Raw genomic sequence first — 23442 nt, forward strand, 5'->3', positions numbered from 1 at the left:
TTTTGTCCTCCGATATATATGTGCAGTCTTTTGTTTCAGAGACCTCATACGCACTGCAGAGTGACTAACAAGATGTAAGCAATGCTAGAAATGTTACACAGATCTTATCAGTTTTATTGAAGAAGAACATTGCTAACTCATCAGGCAGAAACACTGGCACACAAAACATTTGCAATGTGCTGAAAAGGCCTTGTTTATTTAAACAATCTAATGCAACACCTTAACTTTGTTACATGCTTACAGTTCAGCTTGAAAACACTTTCATCCTCTCGTTTGTTTTTGGCGCATTGTTTAATGGCAGGAATTCCAAATGATGATTTCACCTCCAGTTCATCTTCGCCTTCCTCTCCCAAGACAGCTTGGTGAGCAGTTTGGTGTTTTTGCAGAGCGCAACATGTGCAAGATATGCACACATTCAGTGAATGTCAGATCTCTGTAAGGGGAATCAGTCATGTTTAATAAAAACAGTTAGAACCTGTTCTTATACACTGTTTTACTAATTTCAATATGAAATTACATACAAATTTTTAAAAATGTCAGAAAGATCCCAGTACATGTATTTGTACTGTAAACTAACATAGCTCATGCTATGTTAAAGACATAGTTTGTTTGACTGAGATAAAACCTAGTCAGAGACATTTCCTGTAGTAGTTGGATAACCATATAACTGCAATTGTTAGATATTGTTAATAGGTTACGCCATATGATCTTACAGATTTAAATCTAGAAGGGAACAATATGGTTATCTGGTTTGACCTCTTGCATAGCACAAACTGTAGAAATTCTGCTAGTCATCCTGGTGTCATACCTATAACTTCTGATTGAGCTATACATACAATTAAAGACCTTCAGTATTGGTTTAAAGACTTGAATGAAAGAGTCTACCTTATCCCTAGTTGTTCCAAGGACTAATGACTTACACTGTTCAAAATTTGCACCTTATTTCTCGTTTGAATTTGTCTACCTTCAAATACCAGCCACCAGGTCACATCATGCTTTTGTTTGGTAGATTTTTACTGTCACAAATCTTCACCACATACAGGTACTTCCAGACCATAACCAAGTCACTGCCTAGCTTTCTCTTCAGTAATAAAGGCTGCAAGTTTTTCATGGAAGTCATTGATTTTGTGGCTTTGTAGGACCTGAGGTATTTCCATAGAGATCCCCCAGGGACTTCCTGAGCAGCTCAGACTGCCCATGGACCTGCTGTACCAGCCACTGCAGGGATTGTCTCATGCCACCACCACCACCCTGCCCCAGCAGCAGGAGTAGCTCTACTCCGAACTATTTAAAATCTGTTCTTAAATCTTGCATTTGGCTCTATTGAAACATCTTGGCTACATCTACACTAGCCAAAAACTTTGAAATTGCCTGCAAATGGCCATTTTGAAGTTTACTAATGAAGCGCTGAAATACATATTCAGCGCCTCATTAGCATGCGGGTGGCCGTGGCACTTCGAAATTGATGCAGCTCGCTACCGCGTGGCTCGTCCAGACGGGGCTCCTTTTCGAAAAGACCCCAGCTACTTCGAAGTCCCCTTATTCCCATCTGCTCACAGGAATAAGGGGACTTCGAAGTAACCGGGATCCTTTTGAAAAGGAGCCCCGTCTGGATGAGCCGCGTGGGAGCAAGCTGCAGCAATTTCGAAGTGCCACGGCTGCCCGCATGCTAATGAGGTGCTGAATATGTATTTCAGCGCTTCATTAGTAAACTTCAAAATGGCCATTTGCGTGGCCATTTCGAAGTTTTTGGCTAGTGTAGACGTGGTCCTTAGGTTCTCTGCATGTGCCATGTTTTGCACATTTCAATTAATGTGGTTTTCATTCAAATTTTCCTTAATGTGTAACAACTTGATAACAGCACCCAAACTTGAGCAATTACATGTATTACGAGAAGGACTTTGCCATGTATGTTGTTAGAAATATGACAACGCCTTTCCTCCTTTTAAAATCAGACTTTGCCTCAAAGTTATTTTCACTGAGTTGGAGAACATCTTGAACACTGATCTAGCCAAGAGGGCAGCTTGCTGTAGCAGTGGGCAACTCCAGCCATGTGTAACTGATAGTTTAAGGCATCTTTCACCCCCACATGCTCTAAAGCTGAGTTAGATGTCTTCCTCTTCAGAAAATGACTGAAATGTTTGGCAAAACCAGTCAGCCTTGGTGTTACAATGACTTTCCATGATCCAGAAAAGACTGCTGCCAATGTCAGGAGCAGGAATAATCTAATCAGCCATTTTGCTAGCTCACCATGATGTCTAGACACACAGACACTTTGCATGTTGGTTCTTTACTGTGCTATTATTCAGTAGAATACTGTGCAATCTGCGGTATCATTCACCTCACTAAATTGACTCACGTCAAATTGAATGACCATACTTGTTATAGGCAAGTTCACACGGGGTCTGTGTAATGGTCCACTTTGTCATTGTGGCCTCTCTCAATGGTGCATGTTGTTAACAAATATCAGCTGACTAGATTTCATGGTGGCCTAAGAGCCTTTCATTGTGCTGATGATACTGCTGTTGACTGGCTCAAATGCTGGAAGAAGAACCTGATCTAAGTGTGAATCTTTTTACAAGACATTATTCCACATGATAACATTGGATACTGTACACAGCCCTGTTTATCTGTATTTGCTAAACAGTCTAAAGGCTTCCTGGAACAGAATATGTTTGGTTCAAAATTATAATTTTTGGTTTGTTCCCTGTTAATTTCTAATAGTTTGAAAAAAGTAAATCTCTAAATAATCAACTGTCCTCCACTAAAAATTCTCCATTTTGTCTGGTGTTGAACTGTTTGCATTGCTTTCAGTCCGGGCCATTCTTTAGATAAATGATTAGAAACCAGCCAAAACATGGCTGATGGATTGGGAGCTGATGTTTCAAAGCAGGATCTTATTAGGTTCACAATGAACATTTATCAGAACAGAGAGATGTGAACTTAAAATTACACAGAAACATAAGGGCAATACCTGGTCGCATAGCTGTGTTAACAGAAATGCCACCCACAATGCTAGTAGCCCAGCTGAGTTTTGTACGTTATTACAAGAGGAAGAGATCAAGACCTGTTGATGCTACCTGTCCAGAGTTTCATGGTATGTTGCCCATTCGGAACAGACTCTGCAGATCCTTAGAAAGCCTCTGCACTTCTGAGATTAGTGGCATTCAGAACTGTCAGATCTTCATTCATAGATGAAGCTTGGTGCTTTGTGGCATCACTCATTTCTAATATCCTTTTCCCTATAAATTCCTCAGGGGTGTTTATGGATCTCATACCTAGCAAGTGTCTTGCCAGGTGATTACCTTCACTTTATCACTAACTGCACCTCATTTCTTTAGTGTCTGAATCACTTGTGGCACATGTGTAGTTGTCATTTTTGCTTTTTGGTGTTGATGGGAGTTTTTCAACTACATTTAAGTATAACTTGCAGCAATCTGCTTTGCTCCACAGGCTACTTGGCACTGGAGCATACAGTCTCCAAAGTAGTTGTCCGACAGTTTTCAGCTGAATCATTTAAAGGCAAATACTGGCAGTTTCAGAAATGGACGTTAGCAACACACTATCATTCATAATTCTTTTTATCATTCATAAACAAATATAGCCAGAGCACAGAAGGCAAATCATTGTCACTTTGCATTGTGTGTGCCGCTGTACCAACAAACGTTTTAGTTATTTAGTACATTCATTTAGCACTGAAATTGTAACATCTGCTTTCCATTTCAAGAATCAGCACTTCATCTCTTTAAATGCCTGGCACTAACCCCATTCTATTGTATGTACAGCACTAAATCCCTGTGAAGTCCACCACTGAATATTTCATCCAGATTGTCCCTAGTTTTTCCCAGAGATTTTATTTAACTTAATTTTGGCACACAATTGTGTATAATTTTTAAACAACCTCTATAGGCCTAACCTGTAACTTACAAAATTTTTTGAAACATATTGCAAAAGGTATTTGAAAATAGTAAAATATTTGGCTTGTAATACAGCTTTAAAAATACAGGTTGAACCTCTCTAATCCAGCACCCTCAAAGCCTGACCGGTGCTGGATGAGACAGTTTGCTAGGCCATGGGAGGTCAGTATTGTCTAGCAGCATTACCAATACATCCACTGCTTACTGGGCTCTTAGAAGACATTTAGGGGTAAATTACAGCAAAAAACAGCACAGAAAACTGAGAGCCAGGACTGTTGGCTGGAAACAACTTTATGGGACTAGAGGAAACTTGGCCACACCCATGAAAAGTGGTCATCCAGCTAACTAAAATCGTGCCGGATTTTGGATGTTGCTGTACGAGAGAGTTCCAGATTAGAGATGTTCAAGCTGTATAAGTCTTTTGAACTAAAACACTTTTTAGGGGACACTTGTTCACTAGCTCCTTACATTTGGAACCTAACAACAGCTGCCCATGTAGTGTCATAAGAAAAGATGAGCTGTAAGAGAAAATCCTTACTACACAGGCAAGACATGTCTTCCTTTGTACGTACTCATGAATCAATGTTTTAACAATCCAAACTGTTGTGTGTGGTTATATGGAAGGCAAACAATTTAATAAGCAAGCTTCAAGGAGGGATTTGATTTTCTAAATAATATTTGCATTTGTTGAATCGCTAATGAAGTAAACTGGTGCTCAAATGTATGCAATTGTAATTCAAAAAAATCCTCCGGAAAAATAGTGGCTTTTTTTTATAGCACAGTACGGCATTAGCCGAACACTAAGCAGCGAAGTGCATCACTTTATGCTACCAAACAGTCATATTTGTTTTTCTCTGCTTGTCCTAGCTGGCCCAATCTGCTTTCTGGCCTGCAGAATTTGGCTTCAGGCAACACTTCACAAAGGCCAGTGTGGGTAGCTTCTGAGGATTATGCTGCTGTGATTTCTCCAGCTAAGTTTCTGCCATTGAAATCAAGGGCCATTAGGTCATTAATTCTGGATGTTGGACACATTAGCTGTGTCTACACGTGCACGCTACTTCGAAGTAGCGGCACTAACTTCGAAATAGCGCCCGTCGCGGCTACACGTGTCGGGCGCTATTTCGAAGTTAACTTCGACGTTAGGCGGTGAGACGTCAAAGTCGCTAACCTCATGAGGGGATCGGAATAGCGCCCTACTTCGATGTTCAACGTCGAAGTAGGGACCATGTAGACGATCCGCGTCCCGCAACGTCGAAATTGCCGGGTCCTCCATGGCGGCCATCAGCTGGGGGGTTGAGAGATGCTCTCTCTCCAGCCCCTGCGGGGCTCTATGGTCACCGTGGGCAGCAGCCCTTAGCCCAGGGCTTCTGGCTGCTTCTGCGGCAGCTGGGGATCCATGCTGCAGGCACAGGGTCTGCAACCAGTTGTCGGCTCTGTGTATCTTGTGTTGTTTAGTGCAACTGTGTCTGGGAGGGGCCCTTTAAGGGAGCGGCTTGCTGTTGAGTCCGCCCTGTGACCCTGTCTGCAGCTGTGCCTGGCACCCTTATTTCGATGTGTGCTACTTTGGCGTGTAGACGTACCCTCACAGCGCCTATTTCGATGTGGTGCCGCGCAACGTCGAAGTTGAACATCGACGTTGCCAGCCCTGGAGGACGTGTAGACGTTATTCATTGAAATAGCGTATTTCGATGTTGGCTTCACGTGTAGACGTAGCCATTGAGAATTATTTTGGGCTTGCTAACTTCTATCTATCTATCTATCTATCTATCCTGATTTTCTTTCCCTTGTTCATTCATTCTTGTATGTGTTTGTGTTTACACAGAGGCAATTACTTCCTGATTCAACAAAGTTCTTGAGTTTGTGTTTGGGGCCATACTGGCCGTGTCTGCACGAGCCCCAAACTTCGAAATGGCCACGCAAATGGCCATTTCGAAGTTTACTAATGAAGCGCTGAAATGCATATTCAGCGCTTCATTAGCATGCGGGCGGCCGCGGCACTTCGAAATTGACACGCCTCGCCGCCACGCGTTTCGTCCCGACGGGGCTCCTTTCGAAGTGCCAATTTCGAAGTGCCGCGGCCGCCCGCATGCTAATGAAGCGCTGAATATGCATTTCAGCACTTCATTAGTAAACTTCGAAATGGCCATTTGTGTTGCCATTTCGAAGTTTGGGGCTCGTGTAGACGTAGCCACTATGTCACATATCAAATAGAGAGATCCTTCAGTATAATGCATCTTCCCCTGCATCCCCAGCATTCTACTAATTCAGTTTCCCCAGGACTATATCTAACGTTCCAAACCTCTGATCAGCTTCAAACAGCTGCCTTTAAAAAAGCAACTTAAAATTAACTGCCAGAAAAATATTTCCTCCTTAATCCCAAAACTACTCTGGCCCAGTGCCAAAGTCAGGCAGTATTTAGTCCTGGAGCAGGGAAAGGATCAGATCTAATATCTCATGCCCCTTCACTGTTAAAAAAATATGTATTTTGCACAATTAGAAAGTTGCACTGATCCAGTGGCAAACACAGTTTGCTATTCTGCTACCCTGGTCATATCTGGAAATATGGGCTACACAAACATTTCTATGCATAGCTAAAATATTATAGATAATTTTAGAGAGCTTCAAAAGTGAATGGCAATTTCGTTCACAGGCAGAAGTATATGAATAACAGTCCCAATTTAAAAACCCAGAAATATATCTAAAATAGTTACCCTGTAAAATAGCTCATCTGCTTGTTTGAATTAAGAAAACTATATTAACCCATATAAGACAGAATATTAGTTTGGAAAAGCCCAGAACATTTACACAGGCAGTACATATTGTACAGTATATCATACAAGAAGGAGGTGCCTCCATATGTTGACATATTGGCAGTGCAACAATTCTTGAATATCAGCGGAGAACCTAACAGGATGAGAAGTAACATCACATATCTTTTCAGATAAACTTATAATAGAAAATATTTAAATCCTCTCAGGAATATGTCCTTAAAAGGAACAGGCTAGAGCCCAATCAATTATGTGTAATTATGATGCAGAAGTCTTACATTCATGAACAGGCATGTGTGAAATCTCAATATAGCAACACTCACTAGTAATTTCTGTATTTGTCAAAAGGCATTACATTTTTAGTAGTAAAATGAATTCTAAGTAAAAGGCAGAAAAGAAGTATGTACATAACTTCCTTCTAACCACATGTATATAGTACGTACTGCAAATGAAATATGTTAAAGCAGATACATCTGAACAAGTAACCTATTCTGTTTTGGATGACGGCAATTCAGTCTCATCAAAAATGGTAGGTTATAACAGTTTTTCATTTGTCAGTTATCCATCACCACACACCCATTCTCTCTTTCACACGGTTTGGACCTTGGTTCAGCCTCTTGCGTCATGAGTACAACCAGACATCATTTGTAAGCCCCTGATGATACTGGCAGTGCTGAGTGAGAGGGTTTAGTCTGTGTTCTCTGGAAAATCCTAACATGCAAAGATATTAAGGTTTCAACATTTTTAATGGAACTAAGCAGAATTTGGATTGTGGTTTCAAATATTTTTCACAGCAAGGGACAAGAATTAGCACTGGGAATTGGAAAGAAATCTAGTAATACCAGTGCTCCTGGCTTTTCCCTTTGTTATGGTTTATTGGAAAGGCTTTCCATATCCTTTTCATTTAGCTCTTTATTTGCAGGAGAGAATATGGAGATATAATGTGGGTATAATGTGTATAATATGAGTATAATGGTTATTCCTCTTTACTTGCAGGAAGGACTATGGAGAGAGTTATATCTATATATATATTCTCTCCTGCAAGTTAAGACCACCAAATTATATATCCATTTTATATGTAGTGCAGGTTGAGTCTCTTTAGTCTGGCACTGTCTCATCTGACAAAATCTGTAATCCAGTATGATTTCAGTTAGCCAGATGACCACTTACTGTGGGTTTAGCCAACTTTCCTGTGGCCCCGTAAAGTTTGTTTACAAACACCTGTCCTGTTCTGTGCTGTTGTTTAGCTGTAGTTTCCCCCTAAATGTCTTCAAAGTGACCACTAATCAGTGGAAGCATTGGTAATGCCTCTAGAAAATATTGGCCTCCCATGGTCTGGCAAATTCTCTCCCTCATCACCAGTCAGGTCCCAAGGGTGCCAGACAAGAGAGGTTCAACCTGTATGTCCAAAATATATATCCATAGTCTCTCCTGCAAGTAAGGCCAATACAACAATAAAATTGATATGTCCGATGGGAGTCTGTATACTTTAATCAGGTTGATTTGCTTTCTCAGTAAGGTTGCACTTTTTAAAGTAATAATATGAACTATAATTTTTTCCTTCTATGTGTATCTCTGAAGCACTGTTTTGAAAACGAACCCAGTACAGTAGAACCCCAAGATATGTGCACTCAAGTTGCATGAATTTCAGGTTAACGCAACTCTGAGTAGCAGGGCGCTGGCACCTGGCACTGGGCTGCTCGCCATTCAGGTGATGCAGGAAATGGATGAGCGCACCAGCACTGGACCATTTCCTAGCTCCTGTGAATGGCGGGCAGCCAGGAGCCAGGTGCCAGTGCCCCACCACTCACAGGGTGGGGAAACTGACGAGCTGGTGTGCTGGTCAGTTTACCCACTCCTGTCACTGATGGCAGCTGAGAGCCTGACTCTCAGCTGCCACCCCTAACAGGAACAGCTGCCACCACTAACAGGAGTGGTTGTCACCACTGACAAGAGCAGCAGCCTGATCCTCGCGGTTTCCCTGCTTCTGTCGGGGTGGCAGCCTCCCCACTCCCAGCAGGGGCAGTGAGAGTCAGGCTGCTGCCACTGACAGGAGCAGTTTCACAGCTCCTGTCAGGGTGGCAGCCTGACTCTTGACTGCTGTCAATGATGGGAGCAAGGAAACTGATGAGGGCAGCAGTGCTGATCAGTTTCCTGTCTCTTGTGAGCCTGGTCAATTTCCCCACTCCTGTGAGTGAAGGGGAGCTGGAGCCTGGCTCCCTACTCTTCATTTCTCACAGGAGACAGAAAACTGTCCTACGCTGCTGCTCTGGTCAGTTTCCTGGCTCCCTGGAGTAATGTGAAATCTGACTTACACGGGGTTGCGCAGGAACACAACCACTGCGTAAATCAGGGATCTACTGTGCAGGAGGTGAAATGAGAGTTGCCTCTCAGTTTTCAGGAGGAGTAATGGTCTACAGATAGAAGCTGTATACTGTCCATCCATTTATAAGTGCTTGGAAAAAAGAAGGAACTATAGATACTGCAAGCACCTAAACTATAAGTCTTGTTGAATTTTCCTCTGGTTTGAAAATAGTACTGAGCACATTTTCTTGCCTTAAATTTGCACTGCTTTTAGGAATTATGTTCTTTGTATCCTGTACTAATGAATTGTCTGTGAGGCTGTGTGCCCAAACCTGGAGCTGGCTGAATTGCACAGGAACAGTCAAATATTGAAGAAGGAGCAGAGTTGGCATTTGGCCACTTTTCTGTCCCTTGTCTGGATAAAGAGGGCAGCCAGGATGTTGATTTGGCTCCTAGAACAACTTAGAGACATTTTAGAGATCTGTTTGTTTGAGAGAGGCCTCATTCTTTTTGGGATTAAAAGTATCAAATTTGTAAGAAAAGAAAGAAAAGCTTTATACATAATCAGAAAAATCCCAGTTTGGGCTACAAGTGCCTCTTTGAGTGATGGTCCCTATTGTATTTCACTGAGTGTTTACACACACGCACCATGAGTTCAGACCTGGACAATTTGAAGGAACATGCCCTTGTGTTTTCCTCACACACAGCTTTGCCGTGCCTCATGGTTTCATTTAAGGGTCAAAAAAGAGTGGAGTGGAATGACCATGTCTCCAGTTCCTTCTCACCACTGTAGGGTCCATTTTAGAGTTACTAAGATTCTCTTGTGTGTGACACAACTTAAGAAGAGTGGTATATAGTTAGTTTTTTTCTTGTAGTATTCACTGTTCTAGCTTTTTAGTAGTATTTGGAATGGAACATACACTTTGGGGAAATCTGTTTACTGCTTACAACTTACCTCTGTACTCATGAGTTAATACTGGATTATGCCAAAGATGCCAGATTTAAAATCCATGTTGCCTGTCTGCATTCCTTTTTAATTATCATTTAACATCAACACTGCCTCAATTGGTTGGGAGATGCCAATATTTCATTCATGTTCCGCATCCACCAGTCCTTCCCAAGCCATACCCAAGAAAGCCAGATTCTCTACCTTAAGAAACAGCTCATGGAAGTTACTTGAAAGCCTCCATCAAACCCAGGCCAGGAAACTGTCCCTCTGAAACTGCCGGATATGTGCCTCCAGCTCCAGAGATATCACTGGTACAAATCCTGTGTCAGGGCCTCGGTGAGAGATGAGGAAGCATGTGCATACGCATGTCTTTGAAACTAAAGAAGGGCAATGTGCCTTGTATAAGTTGAACACCCTTCAGGATTTAAGAGACGCACTTCAGTTGGTGACTGTCTATGCAATTACACCCAAGCAAAAATGATGCCATCTGCCCACTGACAAACCAGTTTGGGATTTCCTGTTTCTTCCACCAAGATCATGTAAATCAACACGAAAGCACCGCAAGACCAATGATCTTGTCCTTCAGATCTCTCTTCACATCCTTTATCCTTTAGTACAAGATGATTATCCCTCTTAGAAGAGATATTTCTGAGACCAGTAGAGAGCTGCCCACCTTCTCTATATGTCATCCTGTTGGCCACTTTCCATTCACACTTTACCTGAGCTGCTAATGCAACGCAACAGCAAAATCAGACATCCCAATTCACAGACGCCTCATCTCAGTGCATGGCATTTGGATGAGCATCTCTCTATAAAAAGTACCCATTGGAATGGAAAAGCACGTGAAAGTGTCCTCTAGACATTCCAACTGGGCTAAGTGAAAATGCTTAGACTCTTGGGATCAAAAAAAGAGAGCTTTTCCTCAAGGGACTTGGTGAGTCCCCTTTTTAAAATTACTTCCTGTTCTTCGATATGTCAGGTGTTGCCCTAAACCCTCTCAAGGTCCCTTCTCCCATGGAAGAGCACTGTGTATTGATACATCCATTGTTTACTAGATTTTAGAAAGGCCACCTGAGAACTTATCACCTGTACAACCAATAGGCTATCCAGTGGGACTCAGCCTTTTTCTATTGGCACTGATGAAACAACACTTTGAGCTGCTGGCTTCATAATCTGTATTTCATCTTTTCATGAAAGTCACTTGCCATGTAGCTATTTGTTCAAAGAGACAGGAAGGAGAACTTGGGGCCATGATGTCACACCTCCCTTTTTGTCATTTTCCGTAAAGGTAAAATCTCCCTGCACCCACATTTTAAATTGTCACCAAAGATTCCTTCTTAGTTTAATCTCTATCAACGCATCCATTTATCTGCTTTCTTCCTGAAGCATTATGCCTTGGAAGAAGAGGGCTGCTGCTGCTCTCTCTCCATGTCACCTGGGCCTTAGCTTTCTACATGTAAGGGACAAGCTTAATCGGAAAGTCTTTTAAATTATTTTTCATGGTAGTGGAGATTTAAGGGACAAACAGTTTCCACATAGAGAATCTCTAAACTGATTTTTGGATGTCTTACACTATGCTGTCAGTTATTGGGTTTTTCATTCACTGTTCCATGAGAGCCCAAGCACCTGTGATAGTCACCCTCTATGATATGCTACTTAAGGACAAATGTAGTGTGTCCACATGGAGTTTCACATATGCCTTCCCTACACATTATGCCTAGGTGCAGAAATTTGTGATGGATGCCTCATTCAACATGATTGTCCTCTGCTGAATTGGTCCATCCTCATCCTTTCCTAAAATTAGGTACAGGGTGTTAATTGCCCTTAGTGAGTAGCATACAATAGGGACCATCACTTGAGGAAGAAGAGGGGGCGGGACTTGTGTATCTGGAGGTTCTGAAGGTTCTTTGAGACGTGGTCCCTTTCTGTGTTCCACTTCTTGCTCTGCTGTGGATCTGCTAGATTTGCAGTGGGGAAGGAACTAGAGATGTTGTCTGTCCGTCCTGCCCTTTATTGCCTTGAATAAACCATGACATGATGCAAGTCTGGCATGTGTGGACTAATGGACTCCAGTACTTTAAAATTCTTTGGCTACCAACACATGGCACGTGGTATACAGCTTCCTGTATTCACTCCCTACCCATTATTATAATAATCTTTGTCAAAAACACATGGCATGTGAGTAAATCCTCAGTGGAATACAGATAGGGACCACACAGCTCAAAAAAATCTCCAGTAATAGGCAAGTAACCTCCTTGTCTCCAGTTACTGCTTTATTATGTTTTTGACAACCAGTTACTTTATAGGGCTCTTTGGCTTTCCACTGAGTACCTGATGGAGGCTAGAGTCCCAGCCTTTCTTCATTAAGCCACCCTGTCCACTTGAGTTAATTCATTTTTTCTGAGGTTCAGCACGTTATGTGATCTATGTCACATCAGTGTCCATATTGAGATAAATTTGCTTTCAGGTTGAAGAGGAGGTGAGCCCTCTGACCCAGGCATGGCAAGATCAAGTGCTGCAACACCACTAAGCTCCCTTGAAAATTCCAGTTACAGAGTATCAGTGTCTCTTCTGTGACTTGGATATTTGCAGTGACTTTATTACATCAGGCTATGGCTACACTAGCATTCCTTTTTCAAAAGAGTCATGCAAAAGAAGGAAATTGAAAATGCAAATGAGGCACTGATTTACATATCTGCCACCTCATTTGCATATTCTTCTTTCAAAAGAAGAAAAGCAGTGTAGATGCAGCTTTTTCAAAAGTAATCCCCTCAAAGAAAATAGGAAGAAGGGTTCTTTCGAAGATGGGGAATTACTTTCAAAAGAGCCACGTCTACACTGCTTTTCTTCTTTTGAAAGAACAATATGCAAATGAGGTGCCAGATATGTAAATCTGTGCCTCGTGCATTTTCAATTTCCTTCATTTGTATGACTCCTTTGAAAGAGGAGTGCTAGTGTAGACGTAGCCTCAGTGTGTGGAAAAGCAATGCAATGAAATAATTCAAAATAAAAAAATCCAAGTCACTAAGTCTCTGAAATCTTTATAGTCTGTGAAAGTTATGTATCATCATGATGCTCTCATGTTTTGATGAATGCTCTGAAGGATTCATGAAACAGTATTTGTAAGCTCTGAAAAAAATATTGGTTTGATTTTTACAGAGCATTGGCTGTGATGACTACCTGGGATCAGACAAGGTGGCTGATAAATGTGGAATATGCGGAGGGGACAACACTGGTTGCAAGGTGGTGTCTGGTGTTTTCAAACACACGCTAACAAATCTTGGCTACCACAAAATAGTAGAAATTCCTGAAGGGGCTATTAAAATCAACGTTACTGAGATGTACAAGAGCAACAACTACTTGGGTAAGTTGTATTTCATTCTGTATATAACAAGATCGCTGTGATGCTTCATGTAGTGGTTAGGTTCTGCACTCAGAAGGACCAGGGTTAAAACAGGCCAAGGGGAGCCTACTCACAGACCTCTAACAAATAAATGGCTTGGTGTAAGCCAATAAGGAGCAGAAGGCCTGCTGACATAGACAATCAAAGCCTGGGGAGGCAATATTAAAGGAGACTGCTCTTGGAGCAATGGTGGGAAGGGTGGTAGAGACTGTGGGAGTGCTAGCCTGACAACCACAACCAATGGAGGGTTGCAGGAGCTGGAAAAGAGCTAATTCCCAAACAACCAGCAGGAGGCACTGAGGAGCTGAGTACCTGCCGTTGTTACAGTGCCGTTTATCTGGTGGTTTGTCCTAGTTAGTGCTCTCTCAAGCAAAGTGAGAGAAGGGCAAAGGTACACCTGAAAATTACCGACCAAAAGTTCTGATAAAGATTCTAACTCACTGTTTCTGATTTTCAGTCTTACTAGCAAGAGAAACACCATGATTTGTGTTTATTTCCTTAGCCATGTGATCTTGACTTTCCTGAGTCATGGGTTCTATTGTGGGGAACATACTTAGCAGTTTTAATTGTTTTCTAAAATGTTAGTGAATATAGCCTCTCAGCAAGGCAAGCTGCTAGTCAGTTGAAAGCCATATGAAAATAGGATCTTCCTATTTCCTTGAAAAATACCACCACATCATTCAGCTATTTATAATCCAAAAGGTACCCTGATCGGCCACAGCATTGAGTATGTGAGTTGAGGGGTGTGTGTGTGTGTGTGTGTGTGTGTGTGTGTTTGTTTTGGGAAGGCATCTTGAGAATACTGTGTCATTCCAATGTTAAAAAGTACCATGAGCATGACATTGGAAGTGTTAATCTGGGAGTATCAGTGAACAGTAGGCATCTGGCGGAACGTTTTCAGAGTTGAATGGTGCTTGGCATGGGGCTAGTGTGGAATTTCACTGTCATCTGTAGCCTTCAGTCCTAGAATTGTCAACGTACAGTATATTAGAAGCTTCATGCCCTGGTATTTCATTCAACAACTCTCCTGACATCATCTGTTTCTAATGTGGCTGCCACCGCTAAGCAGCAGAAAGAAGGGAAACTCTTATTATCCCACTGTCCCTTGCTACCTCTTTATCGTTCCTGCTCTTTCCTCTGTACTTCCTCCTTCTTTCTTCTCTGCTAGTAGCAAGCAGGTGGAAAGGAATATGACTAGTTTGACAGAAATCTCTCTGTAGAGACAGAAGTCCTTTGGTGGACAGAGGATAGTATATGTAATGTTCTCCTGTGTATTTCCTACTTTGACTTAAACGTCTGATTCTTCAGTCTAATACAGAAAGACCAGTCTTGTGGTTCTGCTGGCATACTAAAAGCTAGCCATTCTGGAGCTCTTGTAAGAGAGCCGATTCATATAGGATTTCTGACCCAGGCTACTTTCTGGTAAGCTGTGTGTAATCAGAAGTTTTGGTTTCCTCTTTGAACTTTTTAAGCTATGCCCATCACTTTTAACTAATTTGATGGAGGGAATGAATTATTCTGTGTGAGCAACTTCCATTGATAAAGTATGTTTAAAAGAAAATGTGAAATTCTTATATGAAATGAGCAAAAATACAGTTTGCTGGGCAAACCACTGGAAGTCATCACATAATGAAAACTGTCAGTTTAGGAAATTGCAGGTAGTCTTATTTTTAGATGTACACGTCAACATCTGAAAACAGCTGACAGAAAAATGCTCTGAACCTTAGTGAAATGTGCAGGGCTGCATGAACATGTTTTTCAATGTATTGATCAGAAAAATAGTCACTTTTTGCTTAAAAATAATCAGGATTCATAGCAAGTGTGGGAAGATAGCAAGATGAATGTTTCCCATGCTTTTCCTCATTCCCAGAGCTCTCTCTTCTTAGTTTGTGCCACCAAGAATGATTATATTTTTAAATACTATCATATAGGGTTGGCTTAGAAGCTGATTGTATGGATTTTAGACTACTAAATTAATCAAATTATCATCCCTGACATTGGAGATTCTCAGATTAGTGGTTCGATCCATGAGAATACCAGGTTCTCTGCTTATCCCATAAGGGCACAGCAAACTTCTCTGCTTTCACAAGTTGCAGTCAACTAAGGATCAAACAAATTATAAACAAAGTCTTGCTTTGGCACACTGGAAAAAGGTGAACCAGAGGAGAAAGATATGAGAGCTAGCAAAATGTTCATTGGCAATCAGGGACTAAAGGCAGATGTTTCACAGTGGGGGTAGGAATAACAAAACTCCTGAAACCAGCTGTACGTTCAAAATCTGGGCACTCTAATGGTCTTTGATAGAGAACTTGAACCAGAACCTTGGATTGTGATATCCATCGACGTTGAGTGATTCAAAATCAAGACTCAGAGCTGGAATTTGAAAACTTCCCTATATTTAGTGGGACAAATACAAACCTTGAGTCTAAACATGCCAGAGTTCAGGATTCCTACCAGGGTCCCAATTCAAGAAAACACTTAAGTACATACTTAACTGCTTTGCTGAACTGTAACGGCAGAGTTCTGCCATCATTGCTCACACCCAACAGAAATTTACTGCATAATAATCACCCTGAAGTCACCAGGACTTTATATAGAGAAGGCAGAACTGGGTCCTTAGTTTTTTGTCATACAATATGTTGGTTTCTTGTGTTTTCTTTCAGGGCACTATCGTGAATCAGCACTGAATCATTAAAAACATGCACGTAATTTGGCAAACACCCTGGGAACTGATTCTAAGTTTTCAGTTTATAACAAAACGTAGAGACTATCTTCATTCCATGTGGTTTCATTACACAGTTTTGCATAGTACCAAATTTATCACACTTCTGCATTTAGGATTTTGTCCATGGCAAAAATGTAAAATGCAGCAAGAAACACATGTCTTCACAATCTAGTATTTCTTGCTTGGCTAAAACCTGTAAGTGTTAGAAATGGCAGGAAAAATCATGTGTGATGTTTCAAGTGGGGTTTCTTGACCAAAGAGATTCAAATTCAGCTGAAGTTTGTAAAGAAACCTAAGCATTTGTATGTTTCTCCAAACTGGATTTGCAAACTATTTGAAGTTGACCGATCACTAGCAGTTATAATGGTTTAGTGTAACTGGAGGCAGGCCCAGAGTGTGTTAAGCAGAATGGCTTTGGCAGCAATATTTAACAAGGGTAACTTGCTCATTCTTGCAAGTCCTAGGTGCAGTTTTCTGAGCAATTTGTGCAGACTAATATTTACATGAAAGAGACAGTGATTAGTGGATAATGAGTATAAATTTCTTGTACTTTAAAACAATATTAAATGTTGTATTTAAAACAAAACACTAGTGTTCTGCGCAAGGTTTTAGTGTTTCTAGAGCATGTGATATTATCCAGGTATTCAGAAAATTCAGATTAAAAGAGGATAAGAGGACAAATATCATAAGGTCTGGACAGAATAGTTAAAAAGTTAAATATTTAAACACAGTTTACCTCATCTGTTTTAAAATATGACATTTCAAAAGACATCTTCATAATATCCTTGACTGGTTGTCATGGTTTTTTTTTCCAGCTTTGTTTCTGTTACCCTAATAGTCTCAAGTATAACCCCATTATCTGAAGCATCCTTCAAAAATCATCTCAGAACTTTGGTGGTGATTATATTATGAATTTCCAGATTATTTTGGTTCTGATTTCAGGCCTATTGTTCTAATCCCAATGGTAACATTTATGATCCATTGAAATTAATGGAAATTTTGCAATAGACTTAGGTGGGACCAGGATTTGACCTCTGTTTGTCTTACATTTCCACTTAAGCAGTAAAATGTGGTGTTCGAATGCAAATATTTTAAAATCCTTGGGATTGTGATTTAGAATACTTAAATAATTTAAAAGTTACATAATAGCAGCATCAGACTGATATTCTGAAAGTGGCTATTTTTCCAAGTGTCTTAAAGTCCTAATTTGGAAAAGCTGACTGAATGTTATTCATTGCTTCTCAAACAATAAAGATCTTGGAGAAAGAATGTTCAGTATTAAGTATCAAAAGTTGGCTTGTTAGAGTCTGTTAAGGATATAATGGCCAAAAAACCATTAGCGATAAAAGATAAATCATATCTAATGGTCTGATTATCTGGACAATCATATGTCTCCAGAAAAACCTCCTGTTCTGGACTCAGAAAATCTTAGAACCCAATCCTGCAAGCACTTAGTAACAGACATAGGTAGTGCTTACCACTGTAAGCAACAGTGGGACATTTTATGGGAAAAAAATAATGCGTATAGATCTTGTACAAGCTAGTTATCCTGTCTGTTGATTGCCTTATGTATAGCTAGTATATGGACTGTTGTGAGGTTTAGTTAATAGATGATCATAAAGTACTGTAAGATAATCAGATAAAATGCACTGTTTGTCTTTCTTATTATATCTTCTTGCAGTGGTTCATGTTTGCTGTCATTAAGAGATATGTGGCAAATTAAAATTAGTATCCATCTTGTTTAGCCTACAACAGAAACACATTTAGACTTTTTAGCAAGGGCATGGAAGGTTTATCTCCTTTATTAAATACAAAATATACAGTATGTCAAAGGCTGGGGGATGTAGCTAGTGTCCTTTTGAACTGGACATCGTTCTTGATATATCTGAATGTTTAAGTGGATTTAAGGAATTTGTGTTGTGAAAATGAGAGTGGATAAAGCCAAACAGAGAGGAGAGTCTATAAAAAAATATTTTGATTCAATATTCCCTGCAGAAGAGAGAACATTTTAAATGTAATGTCTCAGGAGAGAAATTATTAGCAGCCCTTGAGCTCGAAATAACATTCTAAACCACGGGCCGTGCATATGCATGTGTATTTTGGAGTCCGGAAAAGCTTCTTCTGGACTCCGAACCATGTGCCCATATGCTAATGAGGCTTGGGAAACTTGCATCCACGCCTCATTAGCATCTTCCAGATGGCTCATTACCATGCCACTTTTGGAAGAAGTGGCACATGCAGGCACAGCTCTAGATTCTAAAATGTCAAGGTATTTTGTGATTCACTGATTTACTGTTTTGTGTTATGTTAATTAGCTTTTAGTCAATTATATATAAAATCAGAATCTAGAGAGTACACATTTTTGGCTGCTGTTGAGGATTATGATGAGATTACACAGACAAGGCTTAATGGTTTGTTGTGTGGTATACAGAACAGGTACAACTCAGCTAGTCTGGGGATTAGGAGTTTGGAATTAGGACATATAAGTGGTTTGAGATTATTGAGCACAATAAAGGAGGAAATCAGCACAATGATCTAAATTCCCAACATCAAGATCTCAACTAAGCACCAGAAGTTTGATCCAGTACATACTGGAAGAAAGAGGGTTTTGTAGCAGATTTTATTTTGGTCATGGATCTGTTATTAAGGGTGAATCAAGCATTCATTCAAAATCAAGCTTCTGACCCTGTTTTGATGTCTGACCACATTAGGAACAACTTTCCTTAAGTCTGATACTACTTGTGCTTAGCCCCTTAGCCAGCAGAGGAGAATTTATGTAACCAAGTTTGATGTGCACAAAGGAATCTGCTTATAGCAAATGCAGATGTCATGGTATTCTGCTGATAGTTAAGCTCATTGAGAATCCTGGATTCCTAATGAGGGCCATGGGTGAATCACTAATTATTCTTCCAGTTCATTTTCAGAAAAAAATCCCTGTCAATTTTTACAATTTTTATTTGTTTACACAGCACATAGCACAATTTAAAGCTCTGTGAATGCAGATCTGCTATCTTATATAAGATTCATATCCTCTGTGTGTGTGTGTGTGTAGATCAGTGTGGTATGCATGAGAGATGTATGTGTGTTTGGGACATTCATCATAATGCATATAACAGATGCAGTGATGATATGCAGGTTGTCCTAAACCATCTTGTATCCATATGTACCTTGCATTCATTCTGCCCACTAATCCAGCTTCATTGGACTGATCTTTTCTCATTCTAAGAATGAAAAACTCTTGCTAAAACTGTATAGAAAACAAAGATATGAAGAAATGTATTCATAGGTACGCTGAAACTGAGCATGGAAGTCAGATCAAAAAGAGAATTTCTGAGAATATTACAAGCACATGAAGACAGGTGGTTACAGTCAAAACCTCTGTGCAAAGATACCATTGTATTTGCTTTTAATATCACTAAAATGTGCCAGTCTGTGGTAAAACAAGACAGCCATATGCATTTGTAATCTCTTACATTGTGAGCACCTGTACAGTGTTGCTTTTAAAGAGGAGAAATGTTTCTGGCAGCAGGTGTTTACTGCAGAAAGAGATCTAGGAGTAATAGTGGATCACAAGCTAAATATGAGTAAACATCATTCTGGGATGCATTAACAGGAGTGTTGTAAGCAAGACATGAGAAGTAATTCTTCTGCTCTGCTGTGCACTGATTAGATCTAAATTGGTGTATTGTGTCCAGTGGAGAAACTGGAGAAGGTTCAGAGAACAGCAACAAAAATGATTAAAGGTCTAGAAAACATGATCTATGAGTATCAGAGAGGTAGCTGTGTTAGTCTGTATCTTCAAAAACAACAAGAAGTCCTGTGGCACCTTATAGACTAATAGATATTCTGGAGCATAAGCTTTTGTGGGCAAAGACCCGCTCCTTGTGCTCCAAAATATATTAGTCTATAAGGTGCCACAGGACTTCTTGATGATCTATGAGGGAAGACTGAAACAATTTTGTTTGTTCAGTTTGGAATAAAGAAGAGTAAGAGGAAACATAACAGCTTTTAAGTACCCAAAAGAGTGTAACAAGGGGGAAGGAAAAAAATTATTTTCCTTAGCCTCTGATGATAGGACACGAAGCAATGGGCTTAAATTGCAACATGGAAAGTTTAGGATGGCCATTAGGAAGAATTTCCAAACTGTCAGGCTACGTCTACACGTGAAGCCTACATCGAAATAGCTTATTTCGATGTAGCAACATCGAAATAGGCTATTTCAATGAATAACGTCTACACGTCCTCCAGGGCTGGCAACGTCGATGTTCAACTTTGACGTTGCGCAGCACAACATTGAAATAGGCGCTGCGAGGGAACGTCTACACGCCAAAGTAGCACACATCAAAATAGGGATGCCGGGCACAGCTGCAGACAGGGTCACAGGGCGGGCTAACACTTCCGGGGCAACAGCTAGCTGCTCCCTTAAAGGGCCCCTCCCAGAAACACTCAGCCTGCACAGCACGCGGTCTGAGGAGCCATAGGCATATGGACCCCCAGCAGCAGCAGCAGCAGCCAGAGGTCCACCCAGTCCTCCCGGCAGGAGCAGGGCTCGCCCTGATCCATGCCATGCGGGAGGCAGCTGAGCACCTCCTTGCTACACCGGAGGAGGAGCTGCCCCCAGGGCAGCAGGGCTCAACCCCCAACCCTGCAGCACCCCGCCCCACCCCCACGCCTCACATGCCGGCGGCTGTGGAGCTACCCCACCAGCACCGACTGGTGGGAGCGGCTGGTGCTTGAGGAGTGGGACGACGACCGCTGGCTCAGGAACTTCAGGATGAGCCGGCAGACATTTATGGAGCTGTGCCAGTGGCTCACCCCCACACTCAGGCACCAGGACACTGCCATGCAGCGTGCCCTCCCTGAGGAGAAACGGGTCGGCATCGCTGTCTGGAAGCTGGCCACTCCAGACAGCTACCGATCTGTGGGACAGCAGTTTGGTGTCGGCAAGGCCACCGTCGGGGCTGTCCTCATGGAGGTAAGAGAACCCACGGGGGGAGGGCAGGGTGGGGGAGGGCAGTGTGGGGGAGGGGAGGGGAGGGCAGGGCAGGGCCACGCACACCCTGCTCACCCCTCATTGGTGCTGTCCCATGTGCTTTCCCTGCAGGTTGTGCGTGCCATCAATGCCATGCTCCTGCACAGGCTCATGAGGCTGGGGGACCCAGATGCCACCATCGCGGCCTTTGCCACCCTGGGCTTCCCCAATTGCTTCGGGGCTCTGGATGGGACTCACATCCCCATCCGCGCCCTGCATCACGGTGGAGGACGCTACATGAATCGCAAGGGCTACCATTCTGTGGTCCTCCAGGCCTTGGTGGACAGCCGGGGCCGTTTCCAGGACATTTATGTGGGCTGGCCTGGCAGCACCCACGACGCCCGGGTTTTCCGGAACTCGGGCCTGTGCCGCCGGCTGGAGGCGGGGACCTACATCCCCCAGCGGGAGATCCCTGTGCAGGACACCACCATGCCCCTCTGCGTCATCACAGATGCGGCATACCCCCTCCGGCCCTGGCTCATGCAACCGTACACGAGCCATCTCTCCGCTAGCCAGGAGCGCTTCAACCAGCACCTGAACCACGCGCGCCAGGTGGTGGAGTGCTCATTTGGCCGCCTGAAAGGACGCTGGAGATGTCTCCTGACCCGCCTGGATGCGGGCCCCAACAACATCCCCCTGATTGTGGGTGCCTGCTGTGCCCTGCACAATTTGGTGTAGAGCAAGGGGGAGGCCTTTTTCCAGGGCTGGGCTGTGGAGGCCAGCAGGGCCGACGTGCAGCCACCCGCTGCCCCCAGTCGGCAGGTGGACCCCGAAGGGACCCGGGTCCCGGAGGCCCTGCGGGCCCACTTCGATGATGAGGCCGCGGGGTGAACTCTGCCAGTCCCCCCATTGCCCACCCATTCCTCCACCACACTCCCTGCCCCAACGCCCACACCATGGAGCACCCAACCGCACCCCCCTCCCACTTTTCCTGGACAAATGACAGCACGCACTTGTGGCTGAACTTAAACTGCTTTTTCTTTTAGAACTTTTTTTTTTTAACTATAAGTAAAACAAGAACAAACTATATACAACGTGTGGAACAAAAGTAATGTGTACAAATAAAACAATAGTAATAAAAAAAGTTTGTTCAGTAATAAAAAGAAAACCAGGGATGATAAAGGGGAGAACTATTTACATGGGGGGGGGACGGGGCAAACGGGGGGCACAAATTAATAAGTCCCAACTATATACAACGGGGGGGCCACGTCCCGGGCCCCTCGCCCCTAAAGTCCGGCACTGGGCGTGGGTGGCCGGGAGCCCCGCCGCGGCCGCAGCCCTGTCCGGGGCTGGCTGGGGGTGGGGCGGACCGGAAGATATGCCCGGCGAGTCTCTGCTGGCTCCAGGGGTCCCTCGGCGCTCCGGCCCTCGGTGGTGGGTGGCGGGGTGACGGCGGACGGGACGGCGACGTGCGGAGCAGCTGGTGGTGTGGCGGGTGGAGCACGCACGGCGGGCGCTGCGGCGGCCGGCATGGCATGGGGGGCCAGGTAGTCCACCAGGCGGTTGAAAGTCTCCATGTAGGCCCCCCATGCCTCTTGGCGCCAGGCCAGCGCCCGCTCTTGCAGGTGCAGGTGGCATTGCTCCACCCGCAGGTGCTGCTCTGCGACCTCCAGCTGCCGACGGTGGATGGCCAGCAGCTGGGGGTCCGTCGCCATCGACTGGTGGTGGCGCGGGGTCCGCCGTCTAGCCCGCCGTGGGGCCAGTCGGTCCTCGGCTGAGGGTCTTGCCTGGAGCGATGGCCCCGGAGGGGTCTCTGGGACCACTGATGCCTCGCCGGCGCTCTCTTCTGGTCCTTCTGATGGTGCAGCTGCGGGACACAGGAGAGGAGCGGGGGAAGAAGAATGGAGACAGGCATTAGTGTGGGCCCCGAGCCGTGGCCTTTGTCCCCCCCAGCCCCGTGCTGCAGGTTCCCCATCCCTGTCCCCGGGAGATGCTGCTGTGATGGATGGGGTTCAGGGGTTCCCCTGCACTGCACCCCGTCCCCTGGTGGGAGCGACTTTCACTTCACTCCTCAGGGTCTGACAGGAGAGGTTTCTTAGGCCACAGATGCCCAGTTCCTCCCAGGAGTGACAGCACCAGCTGTCAGAAGAGACAGTCCTTCCAACCCGTCCTGGGGAGAAGACCCCAAGGGGTGCCCCTCTGGGGTGTAGCTTTCCCCCTCCTCAGGCTGGCTGCCTTCCAGCTCTCCCTTCCCCTAGCCTTTACCTGCGCCGCCCCCCCCCCCCCCCCCCCCCCCCCCCCCCCCGATTCAAAGCCAACTCGGCTCCTCCCTCCTCTTTGTTCAGGGCAGAGGTGTCACCTGCCAGCTGTAGCCCCAGGATCATCCTTTGCCCCTGGGAGCTAT

General features: G+C 43.6%; 1 protein-coding gene across 1 annotated transcript in view; it reads left to right on the plus strand.

Moving 5' to 3' along the window:
• Positions 1-23442, plus strand: part of THSD4 (thrombospondin type 1 domain containing 4) — a 593806-nt gene that overhangs the window by 450591 nt on the left and 119773 nt on the right. Inside the window, exon 7 of the mRNA XM_075006841.1 lies at positions 13098-13302. Within this exon, the coding sequence (XP_074862942.1) occupies positions 13098-13302 (205 nt within the window). The remainder of the gene's footprint in view (positions 1-13097; positions 13303-23442) is intronic.

Source organism: Carettochelys insculpta, chromosome 12 (genome assembly GCF_033958435.1).
Source record: "Carettochelys insculpta isolate YL-2023 chromosome 12, ASM3395843v1, whole genome shotgun sequence".
Lineage (NCBI taxonomy): Eukaryota > Metazoa > Chordata > Testudines > Carettochelyidae > Carettochelys > Carettochelys insculpta.